General features: G+C 45.3%; 1 protein-coding gene across 2 annotated transcripts in view; it reads right to left on the bottom strand.

The window, feature by feature from the left end:
- Setd7 (SET domain containing 7, histone lysine methyltransferase) overlaps nt 1-15,869 on the bottom strand; it is a 45,087-nt gene that overhangs the window by 14,790 nt on the left and 14,428 nt on the right. For both annotated transcript variants that reach the window (XM_034500703.2, XM_076932358.1), the window contains exons 3-5: nt 11,120-11,321; nt 5,960-6,149; nt 2,714-2,795 (exon numbers count right to left, since the gene is read on the bottom strand). In XM_034500703.2, coding sequence (XP_034356594.1) covers nt 2,714-2,795; nt 5,960-6,149; nt 11,120-11,321 — 474 coding nt within the window. The remainder of the gene's footprint in view (nt 1-2,713; nt 2,796-5,959; nt 6,150-11,119; nt 11,322-15,869) is intronic.

Here is a 15,869-nt window from a genome sequence, read left to right on the forward strand (position 1 = left end):
CCAAAATTCCATTGCGAATTATCCCAGTTACTCAATAAAGGGCGGGCAGGGGGTCACGAAAGTAAACTACAGTGTGGTAGCAACAGGAATGGAGGAAACACCTTTTATCTCTGTGAGAGTTGTAGTCAAACTGAACCCCACCCCACTCCTTTAGATGAAGTATCTGGCTCAGGCTGGTCTCAAACTTGCTCGGGAGCAATGACGACAGGAGCTACTTCATTCTATTATTTCATTTTGAGACGTGTTCTCTCTATGTAGCCCTGGCTGTTCTGGAACTCTCTATACAGATCAGGCTGGTCTCAGACTCACAGAGATCCTCCTTTGCTTCCAGGGGACCTGCTGACAGCCACCTGATGATAATGAGAAACTTCTAATCTTTCTGCTTCCACCTCTCAAGTACCCAGTTTTATGTGGTGCGAGAGATCAAACCTAGGGTTTTGAGAATGCCAGGTATATATTCTATTAACTGAGCTATATAGCCCCAGGCCTCAAACAATGTCTTCCCTAGGGCTGGGATGATGGCTGTTCTTCCAGAGGACCTGGGTTTTGTTCCCAGTACCCACATGGCATCTATTTGTAACCACAATTCCGGGGATCTGATGCCCTCTTCTGGCCCTTGTGGACAGTGCACACACATGGTGCACAGATACACACGCAGGCAAACACTCATACACATAATTTTTAAAAGTCTTCTTTAACAAGGAATAATTATTATAGAGTCCTAAAGCCACCCATACCTGATATACCTTCTTGAAAAAGAAGATAATGTTTACAGCTAATGATAATTTTTAGTCTTACCAGACAAGAAAACATTCTCAAACTTTTCAAAGCCAGATAACATAGAAAGACTATTTCTTAGTTAAATGCCAAGGTAGACTGTTTACAGAAAGAGTGAGAACCAATGAGATATTTCCAACAGGAATTTCCCAACAAAGGGGTTAAAGTAGAGGTTAGCTAGCTACAGGTCAAATCTGACTGCTGCTCATTTCTGTTGATAAAGTTTTATTGAGACACAGTTGCCTTCCCCAGTTTGCTTAAGACTGTGTCTGACTGCTGCTGGGCTCAAGGTCAGAGCTGAGTCTGTGGAATAGACAACACAAGCCCTCCATGCTTCCACATTGTTACTCAGTGTGAAAAAGGTTCCTACACACAGCTACAAGAAAGGCACTCTTGGTTGTGGAGTGGATGTAATAGAAACCTATGTTCCACCAACAAAACCTTCATTTCTTCATGCACTGTGATGGATGACTCGGCTAGTTGCCGAGCATCTGTAATTTTGGCTTATTTTATGGACTGGAAATCTGAATTATTGCTTCCAATTCTACTCGATTCCTGTGACAGAATGATATATTGCACCCTTTTGCCAGGTGACCTCATGACGATTCCTTTAGTGTAGGTGGGTTGTACATCCTGACTCTGCATGGAGGAGAGCCCTGCTGCTGGGTCTCAGGTGTTAACAGACAAAGTGAGTTTCTGCCAGTCTCTTCCAGTTTCCATTGTCTCCAGGAAAAAAAAATGTCCTGGGGGTTATTTTTCCTTTAGCCAAAGTCTTGGAATGCAGAGATGTGAAACAGACCTGAACTCGACTTGAATCCTGGAGCCCAGCCTAGTCTGGCTGAGCCTGGTGAAGCCCAAATAAAAAATGGCTGAACCTAAGCCAACCCTTGGAACCATGCGTATAACAAAAAATGCTCGCTCCTGTAAACAGCTAGGTGGTTTGAGAGTATTGCTATGCAGAATTTCACAACAGCAGCTTAGATTGATAGATACAGTTGGCCCTGTAGACTTTTGGGGCCAACACAGAAAACAGTCTGCACCCTCGGCCCTGGGCCAGGACCTCTTGTCAAAAAAAAAAAAAAAAAAAAAAAAAAAAAAAAAAAAAAAGACGTTCTTTCCCTGCTTGTGGCGCTGTGGGATCAGCTCTGTCAGGCCAACCAGGAGGCTTGTTTCTCAGATGAGAGCAGAAAGTAAACAAGAGATAAACCATGTCCTAGGGGTTGGGGGCTGTCCTTACTCAGAAGTAGACTAGCTGCTGGAGAGTAAGGCGAATTCTGAACACAGTCCATCACCAAGCTAAAGGGCAGCCAATCTCATAGGTGTGAAATGGCCAGACTTGACTCAGTGGGAGTTCTATGCTTACGATTATTTGCTTTCTTTCTACCCCATCTTCCCTTATGAATAAAGAAGTTGCTTTATGGTCCAAAGGTCAGGCTGCAAAGAATAGGAGTTTGCTGAAGGCATAGGTCAGGCTTGAAAGAGCTCTCCTAGAGGGAGCCCTGACAGGGCCTGTTAATTAGCTCTGTGGGTAAAAGCAACCTGTTTTCAAGCCTGACCCCCTTCCACATGGTGGAAGGAAAGAACTGATTTCGAAAGTTGTTCTCTGACTTCCCCATCCACCTGGCGTCCTGAGAAAGGGGACATTTGAAAGGGAATGACTGACTGCCTGCCCCAACGCCTTTCCTAGAGAATTTGGTCTAGGATGAGACGAACTGGCCTGATAATATAGAAACTTTCTATGGACAGGCTCGCTATAAGAATCCAATTGGTCTTCCTCAGGATACCCAAGTCCTTACTTGAAAGAAGTGCCAAGAAAAAGTGCTCATTATGGAGGGGCTTGGGTTGAGCAGGAGCCCGAGCAGAGAGCCACAGAAGCCCAAGGGTGCCCACCGCCAGGGCAAACACAGCACAATGAAAGCCACAAGGAAACAGTTACCTCTCGGACTCATATGGGTCTGGAAGGAGGGCATCGCTAGAGATGCAGGAGGAAGTCGATTTATCAAAGTGGTACACGGAACCTAAAAGGCAAATCCACATGTGAGTTCAGGTGCAGAGCCTGGCAGAACACGCAGCCGTGTTTCCTCAGTCACGGAAAGGGTCAATCATGCATGCCAGCCTGGTTATACCAGTTAGAATAGCTAAGATGACCTCTGTTCGTTTACTCTTTGATCATGTTTTCAAACCTTGCCTCTGCCCCCCCCCCCCAACTTAAGGAGACAGGGTCCTACTAAGCGTCCAGCCTGGCTTTGACCTTGTAATCCTCAAGGTTTTGAGTGGATGGGATTACAGACATGCATTTACCAGGCCTGGTTTAATTTAAGCCTCGATGGACAGCCATCAGACTTAACTCTTAGGATTCCTATTTGCTGATTTTCCTTTATTCCAATGTCTTAAAAACCTGCTTGGGTATTTAAAATTATAAGCAAAAACACTTTTTCATAGAATTTTCAGATTGCACTGGTTAGACAAAACTGGATAATGGTTTTAAATTTCTCTGAGGTTTTTCTTCACACCGGACAGTCTGTAAAATCTACAGCAGAGCCCAGCAGTTGACTCCTTTACTGAGAGTGGAGTCAACCTCATAGAATTAAGAACAACATTGATCTCTGCGACTGTCCTAGAATGACTCTTGGCTTTCTGTCAACCTTGGCAAATTCCGAAGGTTCATAAACAAAGCGGGAAGGTAAACTCCTACAAAGCAAGTTATTTTTAGCACCAAGACCACACTGGCAATCCCATCAGCCAGGTCTTCAGTGGTTGTCATGGTTACCAGACCCCTTTCCTGTTGCTTAAAATACAATGTCAACCTAAACGAATACCTCAAACTTAAGTTAGAAAATCCAAATTAGCCAGCGACCACCTAAGATCAGACCACTTAAGGATTTCAAAAGTCGAACTTTTAGGTGGGCAACGTGGCTACACTGGAGGCAGGAGAGCGTGAAGCTAAACAGGGAGCCCAGAGGGATCTAGGTCTGAGCAGAAGCAGGAAGCTCTGTCTTACTGAGCTGGGCATGGTAGAAGAATAGGAGACATGTTCTCCCCAGGCCCCACAATGCATTGTGGCAAGCAGCCTCTTGGGCTTAAACAAACTCAGAAGTCAGATACACAGAAGCCTGGGAAATGGAGCCTGTAAAAGAAGCAGGCAGAGGACTACAAAGGGATAGTGTGATGGCTCTCCTCGGTTGTAAACTTTACAACATCTGTAATTAACCAAAATCCAAGTGGCTACTTACACCTGTGAGGGATTTGTTTTCTTAATGAAATCATTTGCAGTGGGAAGCACCACCTTTATTTAATCCGGATCTTTTGAGGTGGAAAAATCCACCTTTAATTCGAACCATGTGTTCTGAAAGATAACGTGATTCCGACCACGACTCAGTAACTGCTGGAATTTGAGAATCATATCAGATGACTTAAAGTTCTGGCTCTTGTTACCAAAAATACTGCCTCTTGGGTAGTTTTGAATTTGTATAGAGGCTGGAGCCTTACTTGAGAACACTTAGCTGCCATGTGCAAGGCCCAAAGTCTGAACTCTAGAGCTGCCCAATGAATAAAGTCAAAGCACACCACTAGATCCCACTTAAAATGCTGTAAGGGAGCCGGGCAGTGGTAGCACACGCCTTTAATCCCAGCACTGGGGAGACAGGCTGGTGGACCTCTGACTTTGAGGCTAGCCTGGTCTACAGGGGAAGTTCCAGGACAACAGGGGACATAGAGAAAACCAAACCAAACAAAACCCCAAACTACTATAATGGACTAGAGAGATGGCTCAGTGCTTAAGATTACTGACTACTCTTGCAGAGGTCCTGGGTTCTATTTCCAGCATCCACCTGGCAGCTCCCAACTGTCTGTCTGTAACACCAATTCCAACCCACTCTCTGGCTTCTGTAGGCACCAGGCATCTTGGATAGCCATGGATCTCTGCATTTGCCAAAGAGGTGGGGTGGAGCAGCAGGCATGCAATTTTAAAAACAAAACAAAACCCTTCATGTGGGATTAAATGAATTAATTTATACTTGTGTGTGTCTGTGTGTGTCTATGTGCTGGTGTGAATGCCAGGTATGTGTGAGGGTGACTTTGAGGGCTGGTCTTCAGGTCCCATCCACCTTGTGATTCTGAGATTTTGCAAGTCTGGAGCTGGCCAGCAAGCTCTGGAGATCTTCCTGTCTGCCCTCTCCAGTGCCACATGGCTTTCGTACTTAGGTTTTTGAGCTCCAGCTCTGGTCTTTAGGCTTAGGTGGTGAGCACTTTCTTACTGAGCTATTTCCACAGCTCCTAGGATAACAGTGAATATACAGAAAAGTGCAAAGGAGGCACAGAGTGTTCCCGCTGTTCCTCTTAACTTAACTTTAAAAAAGGATTTTACATATATTTAGCATGTGTGTGTGTGCATATATGCATGCGTGCTCATGGGAGGTCCAAGGACAGCTTTCAGGAGTTGATGCTTCATTCACTCACAACACAGACCCCAGAGACTGAACTCAAGTCACTGGCCTTTGAGGCAAGCTCCTAGAGCAGCAGAGATGTCTCACAGGCTTAATCAGTTCTCCAGTTTATACAGATGTTGAAGTCTTTCTGATTTGATTCTTTACTAGCGTAAAAATCACGGCTCAGCATTTTAGGGCTACAGTCATCTGAACTGGTTGAATCACCACCGCTGTCCCTTCTAGAGTCACCCCTGGGTGGCTCCTCCCTGGGTGCCTCCTCACGTGACTTCTCGGCATATCCCACTGACACCACGTTACCCTTTCTGGCCCTCTCACACTGGGCTTTGTCACATGACTCGCAACATAAAGCGTGTGAAAGTTCCTGGGGGAGGCGTCAGGAGGCCCTGCTGGCAATATCTGATTATACTCTGACACATCCATGAGCCACTGGGAGAAACTACTGCCCAACGTGGTCACTGTGCCTTCAGATTGGGCCCAACCATAAAACATAGATCAAATCTGACCAGAAGCTCAGAGTCTAGCCTGGCTCAGCCTCACCAGTCCAGACCAGGCTAGACCAGCTGAACCTGGGGACACAGGAGACCTGTGTTTGCTGTCATAAAGCAGGGAGGGGCCAAGGGGTCTGGTTTTTTGTTTTTTCCCAAAACCTGATTAATTCCATTAAAGTGGGCTACTCAGAGAAGGAAAGAAAAACTGTTCAACCTGCCACCCCACTGGAAGCAGATTCAACATACTTCCTGACGTCAGTTCAAAGTGTGGCCTCCCTTCTTCGGTGGCCATGAGGGTGGCCAGTTTCCCTTCAAGCATTTCTCCATCAATGAACTTCCCGTAGAGTGCAGTCCTCTGATCAGGGTACACATAGGCTATCTTTTCCCCCGTCATCTCCCCATCTTCATTGACTTCCCCAACGAGGCTGCCTCCATCCTGGCAGGAGAAACCAAAACATGGAGCTATTATATAAAGGATTCATCTGTAGGATGCGAGTTCAAGACCTCTCTCTTCCACACCCCACCGTGAAGAACGTCGACACCGGCTTTTAGACTTAAAACTCTAGAGCTTTTGACAAGAGTGAAAGATCTTGATGCCCCTGCAGGTAGCTCTTGCAAATATGCTTCTGGAACGTTCTATGCACAGGAGCATGCATGCCTTATTTAGAGGAGGAGACTGAAGGGTACTTTGAAATCCTGGACAAGTTACTGGCACTTTGGCTTGGTGTGCTACCTAAGAAACAAACACGTTACATTCAGAACATGATTGCAAACATTTAAGGGAAATATAAGCTATATGTTATTACAGCACACACCTGTAATCTCAGCATTCTAAAGACTGAGGCAGGAGGATTTTGAGTTTTAGGTCAGTCTAGGCTACAGACTGTTGCTGTCTTAAATTCCTTCCCAAAAAAAAAAAAAAGTACAAGTTTATCTATAGCAGGGTATTACCTGCCAGTCATATGGTCTTACCTCTTAAAACTTTCTTTTCTTTTGAAAAGAACTTATTTTGTGTGCACAGCTGTTCTCCCTTCATGTGTGTCTGTGCTCTGCGTGCATGCAGTGGAAGAAGAGACTAACAGGACTGGAGCTGGGTTACAGCCAGTTGTGAGGCACCATGTGGGTGCTGGGACTTGAACCTGGGTCCTTTAGATAAGCACCCACAGTGCTCTAACCACTGAGCAACCTCTATAGTCTACCTGTCTTCCTTCCCTTTTCTCTTTCTGTTTTTTTTGTTGTTGTTGTTTTGTTTTGTTGTTGTTTTGCTTTTTTTTTTTTTAATTTCACGAAAAGTTCTTGCTATGTTTTTGAGCCTGGCCTTGAGTTCATTATATAGGACAGGCTGGCTGTAAATTCACTGTGGTCCCTGTGTCTGCTTCTCAAGTGCTGGAATTGCAGGAGTGCCCAACTCACTTCTCTTAAGACAATCTTAAGTCTGGATGTGGTCCTGCATGCCTTTGATCTTGGCACTAGGGAAGCAGAGGTGGGGGATCTCTGATCTCTGTGAGTGTAAGGCCAACCCAGTCTATTCAGGATAGCCAGGCTGTACTGAGATCCTGTCTCAAAATACAACACAACAAAATAGTCAGTTAAAATGTACTTTAAAAACTATTATTTGTTTGCAGTGCTGGGAGTGAACGAAGGGCCCAGGACCTTGTATGCTTGTACATGGCAAACACTACCACTGAGCTAAATCTCTATGTACTTAAGAATTAATTTGGGTCAGTCAGCATGCGTTTATTCTCAGCACTTGTGAGGAAGAGGCAGGAGGATCTCTGTGAGGCCAGCCTGGTCTATATAGTTAGTTCTAGGGCAGCCAGGGCTATTACACAGAGAAACCCCATCTCAAAAAAACCAAACCAAAGTTGGAGGTTGTGGGGGAGAAAGAAAGAAAAAAAAAAGAATTAATTTGGGCTACATGAGTAACAATAGGGTTGTTTGTAATTTCTAAGTGCTTAAAAAAAAAAAAAAAAAGGTCTTGTCTCTTCTCTCTTCTACATCACTTCTTTCCTTCTTCATTGGTGGCTGCCCTGACTCCCTCCACAAGAAGAGCCAGCTCTGTTTCCTTCCTTAGGACAAAGGCCAGAGTAACTCAATGTCCTGGCAAGTGCCGGGGTCACAGCCGGTAACCAACAAATACTTGGTATTTTTATTTTGTGTGTATGTCCCTGTATGTGCATGTATTTGCATGGGTGGGCATGTGCCATGGTGCATGTGTGGAGGGAGGTCAGGGGACAACCTGCAGAAGTCAGTTTTCACCTTCCAGCATATGGATCCCAGGGGACCCACCCTTGTCCGGCTTAGTGGCAGACACCTTTTCTCACTAAGTCATCCCACAGACACATTTTAGTTGAAGTGGGCCACCCCAGTGTTGTGGATAATTTAATTTAGGAAACAAGAGATGGGCCATCAGCTGGAAGTCCTTACTGTATAACTTACCAACCAAATTCCTTCGTAAGCTTGCTAAACAATTTGATACCATGGCACCTGGGATAGCTGGGTTAATGTCCTCAGCTCGAATATCTAGGAACAGTTACACAAAGTAGCAACGAAAGGTGACACTAATGTGACCCTCGGTGCTGCTTATTGGGACAGGGATAAGTGACATTATCTACACGGGTTGCACAGCTCGACACAGTCTCTCTGCTCTTTGGTGGTGTAGAAATTATAAACTAAAATACGTCTCAGAACTTTTAAGGAAAATTATACAGCATCATTTTCATGGGCAGAAAATGCAGAAGAGTAACATTTGTTGCTCTTTGTCCTTCTGAACTTAATTCTTACTAAAGCGGTGCAAAAGGGATGGTCCTTCCTGTGCGATCTGCCTTCAGGCGGCTGCTGCTGGGCCACAGTGTGTCAGTGTGCTGTCGGGGTAACTAACAGGGGCTGCCGCATTACTGCTTATTAGAAGCAGAAGTCTGTGTTTAGGGCCTCACACCCTTTCTCTCAAAAGCTGAATTTCTTACTTTGCATGATAAAACAGAAATCCTTTGGTTTTCTAAATAATAAAATGAAATGCATCGGAAGCTTAAAAAAAAAAAATCAAACTAGTGTTTGTTTCCTTGGTAGTGTTCAACTAGCACGAACTAGTCCCTGGGTTTGAGTCTCAGCTCAGCATAACGTGAGTTGGTGGCACACACCTGGAATTCCAGCCCTTAGAAGGCAGAGGCAGGAGAATCAGAGGTTCAAGGTCCTTAGCAGCTACACAGAGAATCTGAGACCAGCCTGGGCTACACAAGACTGTCTCAAAAACCAAAACATCACCAGCAAAACTTTTGTAACATAATTAGAGGGAGATTTTCAAAAGAAGCAGGTCTGAGAGCAATCTCACTCGAACAAGGCAGAATAGTTCGTTTCCTACTCTTATTCTTGCCATGGCACAAATACTGCCCATGGGCTTTATCAAGGAGTGTGGAGAAGCAGCCATTGCCAGTTTTTTCTTTTTTTTCTTTTTTTTTTCTGCTCTCTGGCTCCCCCTAGCGGGTAAGAAGGTAGGTCAAATGTTTGTTGACAACACATTTCTCTCTTGGGTGGGGACTAACAAGATAAAGGCTGCTTGGGATGTCTCTACAATGGGTCCTAGGCACTCTCCTGTCAATCCCTCAAGAGATACCTCCAGTGCTTTAGCAGCAGAAGGGATCTAGAAGCCTGTTGTGGCTCTGTGTTCACATCCCACTTCCGGTTTAAAGTTACTACAGTGACGACCAGCAAGGCAGTCCTGGACACTGATGCTTACCTCAGCCTCCAGACACTCAACAGATACCACACGCGCCGTCCACCATCCTGCCAGCTAGTTATTACCTCCCCAGAGTCTGCTCTTGGCATTTGATAAGACCACAGGTGAAACCTTGTTACAGCTGTCGGTAGATCGCCCATGCTCCAGTGGCTGGCCCCCACCCATGTACCTGAAGCAGTGGGATTATCAGAAAAAATGTGGGGGAAAGGACACAAAGGTGGGAGCTGTCATTTTAGGGGTACCTGAGGGGGGTTGAGAGGGGGAGCATAATATGATGAAGACATGTTGTATACACATGTATGAAATTGTCAAAAACCACGTAAAATATTCTCAAAAAATGTCATTTTTAGAGACATTTTGAGGTTTGGCTAGAGTCAGTGAGATGAATGCAGGAAAAGGTCTCAGTTGTACCTCCAATCTCACCAGAGGACTTCCACTGATCCTAGTCACAAGTAAAATGACAGGGAGTGGGAGTCTCTGGGAATCCCTGTTTCAGCTCTCTCTCATCCTCTGCCTACACAGGCTCTGCTCATTTGTCTGACAAGTCTCTCAGATGTCAGTAGCTCCCCAGCTCCAGGCAGCTGGAGCTCAGAAGTCCACTCTCAGCCTTCAGGAACTGCAGGTAGCTTGGCCCCAGTATTGGCTGGTCTGCCTCTACCTAGACAGTCGGTGGATGGATGTCTGATGGATCAGAGCTGACCAAGATGCTTAAAAATGCTTGGGGAAGTCTCAGACAAAGAGTAACCACATCCCTTCCTTAGGGCCCAGTTCCACAGTTCTTTTTAAAAAATTTAGTGTGTGTGTGTGTGGGGGGGGGGGCAGTGGAGGGAAAGGTGTTGGATCTCTTGGAGCCTCTGATACTGGGACTCAAATTCCAGTCCTCATGATAGAAGAGCAGGCACTCTTAAACTGCTGGGCCAGGCCTAAGCCCTTCTGTCTCAGGCTCCCCTCGTCTCTGGACCCACACAGGCATAAATTGTGCTAAGCTGAACTGATGAAAAAACCAATTGTGTGGCTGGTCACGGTGGCTCATGCCTTTAGTCCTAGTACTAGGGAGGCAGAGGCAGGTGGATCTCTATGAGTTCGAGGACAGCCTGGTCTACATAGGCCAGATAATTTATAGGCTGAGATCTGCCTCTCCTCTCCTCCTATGTTTGTTTGTTTGTTTGTTTCTTTCTTTCTTTCTTTCTTTCTCCCCACCCCACTTTCTTTTTTCTGAGACAGGGTCTCTCTACACAGCCCTGGCTGTCTGTCCCAGATCTCACTATGTGCCAGGATTAAAGGCACGAGTTACCACACCCAGCCATCCACCATATGCATTTCAACAACGAAACACCCTTCTGCTTCTTTCTATGGGACAAAGAAATTAAAAGTAACTTGGTTTCCCTACTCTGCTAATGGTACCATAAAACTAGTTTGTCCCAGTGATGAGAACAGTGATAAATATTCAAGAATACTCAGTATGACTCAGGAGAATAATTAATAGCAAACCTAAAGCCTTGTCATCTAAGTCTGAGTGAACGACAGCAGGTAGGCTGGCCTCAGAAACTCTAATCTCTTTAAGCTGATCACGGCTTCACAGAGGATACATTTTACTGTTTACTGTGAGGAGTCAAAATGTTGTGTTAAGGCACATTCCTCTCCCTCAGTGAACACAGGTAGCAGCTTACTGGGTAATGGATCCAACACACTCCGTGTCGGTTGTTGTCTTTGTACTGTCCCTTGAAGATCAGCCTCCCGTCGGTGTCATACTCCTGGGCTGGCCCATTGAGCTCCCCATCCACATACGTGCCTTGGAGAACACCTCCATCCTCATAGGTGTAAACACCCTGGCCCTGCAGGGCATCATCCACATAATATCCTTCCAGGGTGCTGCGAGGCAAGGGGGAATGGAAAGAACAGTCTGAGGAAACAGGTTATACCTCCCCTCCCCCCAGCATACATTCAGTAGGTAGAGCATGTCTTGCTACTGTTGGCTCTCTCATTCCACTGTAGGCCCCAAGGATCAAACTCAGGTTGTCAGGCTCGGTGGCAAGCACCTTTACCTGCTGAGCCCTTTGGATCGGGTCCAAGGACCTACAGGCTCAGCTGTGTTTCAACCTTTACATGTATTTAAAACAATACCTGGAGTTCCCATAGATTGATGGCTAGGAAAAATGCCGAAAGATGGGTACATGGTTGGTGATGTCAACTTGTTGGTAGGACATTTACCTAACATGCCCAGGGCCCTGGGTTCCAAGACGCCTTAACCCATAATCTCCTCATTCTTATGAATCTCTTTTTTTCTCTCCCCTTTTTTTCCTCTGCCAAAGGAAAGAAAGAGGAAAAAAAGGCACAGGTTGGGCTGAGAACAAGTCTCACCTCCCTGTGCCTCCATGACCAGGCAGATGCGCAGCTTGCACTGGGCATTCAGTTCCCCCTGAGGGCCAGCACTCATGGACCCTCTTGGGGCCCTCTTGGATGGCTCAAATGCAGGGGTCTTCGCTCACTCAGGTATGGCTTAGCTTATGCACCTGGTCATCTTATTTTCAAGTCACTAATGTATTCTACAGTAGCAATGACAACTGGCACCCAATCAAAAGGCTCTCCTTGACCTCTCTTTTGAGACCAGGGAGGCTTTCTTTTTGTTTTACAGTCATGCACTCCCCTAACGACAGGGACAGGCTCTGAAAAGTGTCATTAGATGATTCTGTCATTATATGAACAACACAAATATAAACACACAAATCCAGATGCGATAGCAGCTTCAATACCTAAGTTACATGATAATCTTTCTCCCGATAATCTTTTGTGGCATATGCTGTGTGTGTGTGAGTGTGTCAGCTGCACTCATGTGTTCATGTACACAATCAGTGTGTAAAGGAAGAAGACTGGTACACAATCAGTGGTGTAAAGGAAGAAGACTGCACGCTCAACCCTGCTGATCCCGTTGGCGGCCTGAAGGAGGCTGAGCCCCAGGGTGCTAGACCAGAAGAATGCTCACGGTATGTTTATGGTAATTTTGCCATTCTCTTCTTACCTCTGGTCCTCAGAAAATATATTTGGAAGTTCACAAATACATTTTTGTGTCTAATATCTTTATGTAATGGAAGTAAGTTTACTAAAAATTCCATTTGGAATAAAGAAAAGGGCAGTCCAAATAATTTCAAAAATTTAAAATGTAAGGGGTCAGCGATATGGCTCAGTGGGTAAAGGTGCTTGCTGCCAAACCTGAGGTTATGAGTTTGATCCCCTGGGCACACATTATGTAAGGAGAGAACCCACTGAGATAAGTTGTGCTCTGCTTCCACATGCAGCTCATGGTGCCTACGCCTCCCTACAAATAACATCCACAGAGGAAATAAACAAATGTAATTAAAGATTAAAAAATTAAATACAAAATACTCAGAAATTAAGATGGTTTGATTAACACCGGTTTTTATTCACAGATGCAGCAAGCAAACATTTAAAGGTATCTAAGTAGTGAGCATTGCATGGGGCTTTTGCCAGCATGGTGCACAGAATATGTACAGCCCAACAGGACTTTGTGGTAAGCACACACTGCTCAAGAGACCACGAAGTATAAGCACACACCACGTACTGGGTAGGCAGGATACACATACCTTACACTAGGACAAGCGCACACTGTGTACTAGCGTAAGTGGGACAAGCAGACACGATGGACATCATGTTCTGGGGCAGGTAGAACAAAGCGAGGCACAGGGACTAAGCAGGCCGTCCCCGCCTCTGCTGAGTAAAGCCTTGTCTTGTGATTGAGAACAATCTGTAATTATTAAATGAAATTCACTGCCCCAGCACTGACAGCTCCTGATTTCATTGTAATTACACTACTTGCGGTCTCCCAAGGGGATAAATAGCTCTCTTTCCCGTTTGTTTGTGTTATCAATGACAAATAGGCTTATTAAATTCACGAAAGGAATAAAGTATACTTTAACATCACGTTTGCATAAATAATCAAAACTCTAAACTCAGTGAAGCTGAATTAATGAGATGCAACTGTCATTAGAATCACACAATTAAAAAAAGAGCCGCTCGCTCGGAGAAGGATTGCTAATCAACTGCCGAGAGATGTGTAGATTGCAAGGGAAGTGAGTCAACCATCTCTCTCCATTTCTGGGAGGGATTGTCAGGTAAGACACAAGATGCCCAGTGAAGTCTGAATTTTAGACAGGTTATAAACTTCAGCAGGTGTAGAGCCCAAATATTGAGGGTAAGATATAAATATAGAAATATATTTTGGGCTGGAGAGATGGTTCTGTGGTTAAGAGCACTGACTGCTCTTCCAAAGGTCCTGAGTTCAAGTTCCAGCAACCACATGGTGGCTCACAACTGTCTGTAATGGGATCTGATGCCCTCTTCTGGTGGATCTGAGGACAGCTACAGTGTACTCACATAAAACAAATAAATCTTTTTTAAAAAATATGTCTTCTTGTTGCTGGAACTATTAAGTGAACCACATGTTCTAAGTTTTTATTTGCTAGACTCATTTGCAATCTGGTTGACTTTAGATTCTCAGCAGCGTTCAAAACATTCCTATGTACGCTTGGGTATTACCCCAACAGACAAGCCTCCCAATCCCTCTCAGATTCATGATCAAATCTTAAAGGCACAGGTCTTTGGGACAAGTTACTATTCTTGTGGTTTGCACCTATTTTGAGTTTATGAGTGCATTTGGAGGAACGAGGATAATTTTTGGGAATCAGCTTTTCCTTCCACTGTGGGTCCTGGGAGCTAAGCTCACGTCATCCGATCCGGCGAGAGCTTTCACCCCCTGAATCATGTTTGTTTGTTTTTTGTTTTTGCCATACAGGGTTGGTCCTGGTTGTCCTGAAACTCACTTTGTAGACCAGGCTGGCCTTGAACTCACAGAGATCTGCCTGCCTCTGCCTCTTAAGTGCGCTAAAGGGGGTACCTCTACACCCAAACTCCACTGACACCTCTTGTTTTGACCTTGATCCTCACTGTTTTCACGGCTTGCCGTTGCCTCTTTGCCTGTGAGCCCAACCTCATTCATTAAAAATGAATCCAAATGCTACTTTCAAGTCCCGTCTCTAACGAATTAAACTTGCGGCTCTTAGCTTGAGAACATTGTTCTAGGAGTGATTCCATGTGGCTGTGCTATGACCTAATGCTGTAAGCCAAGGAGGGTGAGGAGCCCTAAGGCATCTGCTAAAGCTACTTCCAGCTAACACCTCTGACCTCTGGAAGTGGAAGGGCAAGTGAAATGAAGTGTAATCCGTCTGGCCATCTGTTGGACACCTTCAAAATTGCTTTTGTTTTTAACAGAGGATGTTAGTCTAGAGAATCTGGTGATCACAAAGACTCAAAATAACAGCAATTAGCAAAATCTAGTTCTCTCTTTAAATAAAACCCTTAAAAAAACGGAACTGCCATGGACTGAATGCTTAGGGCTTGTAAACATGTGTCTTGAAGCCTTATTCCTCAATGGGGTGGTCCTAGGAGATGAGATGGTGCTGGGGGGGATCAGGTTTCAAAGTCTGAGTCTCCCCTAGTGGGCTTACTGCCCTTATACAAACAAACCAGGGAGCTTGCTTTCTCTGGCTTCCCTTTCCACCATGGAAAGATGAAGGGACAAGAAAATCGAGCATACATCTGTATGCAAGGAAGCAGGTCTTGCCAGACACCAATCTAACAGCATTTTGATCTCAACGCTTCCAGTCTTCCAGAACTATGAGAGGTACCCAAGGTAGACATCGTCAGAACCAAATTGAAATGTGTGACACCCACTGGCGTCTGGTGCTGAATTGCTTGCTTGCTGATGGGGGTCACTACACTTTTTGGAGTTGATTGTTGTGTGAGTGTGTCGACATTATGACATGTGACACTTGGGTGTTTTCCCTAACATGGTAGGCCTCTAAGTCATTGTAAGTAACTAAGACTATAGTAACAGCATCTGGTCACCATCACCATCCAACCCTGCCCCCAGGCACTGGCCAGGTGTGCTCTAGCAAGTGCTATTGCACCTACAGAGAAGAGGCTAAGCGCATCCTAGGGCTCCTGGGAAAGTTTTACAATTCTTGCTAAGAAGGGCTGCTTGTGGTTGCGCACACCTTTAATCCTAAGGCTGAGGTGGGGGAGGCAGGTGGATCTCCAGAGCTAGTGAGTGCTTGGACAACCAGGGATAGATATATATAATCAAAACCAACCAACCAAGAACAGTTAAGAAAATGAAATCGCAAAGAAAGTGAAGAAAGCTCAGGAAAAAGGAAGCAAACTATTTCCTCACTGCTGGTCAGAATGGAGCAGCAGATGTAGTGAAAGAAAGGAAGGAAGGAAGGAGGAGGGAGGGAAGAAGGGGCTGGAGAGATGGCTCAGCAGTTAAGAGCACTGACTGCTCTTCCAGAGGTCCTGAGTTCAATTCCCAGCAACCACATGGTGGCTCACAACCATCTGTAGTGG

Source organism: Arvicanthis niloticus, chromosome 4 (assembly GCF_011762505.2).
Source record: "Arvicanthis niloticus isolate mArvNil1 chromosome 4, mArvNil1.pat.X, whole genome shotgun sequence".
NCBI lineage: Eukaryota > Metazoa > Chordata > Mammalia > Rodentia > Muridae > Arvicanthis > Arvicanthis niloticus.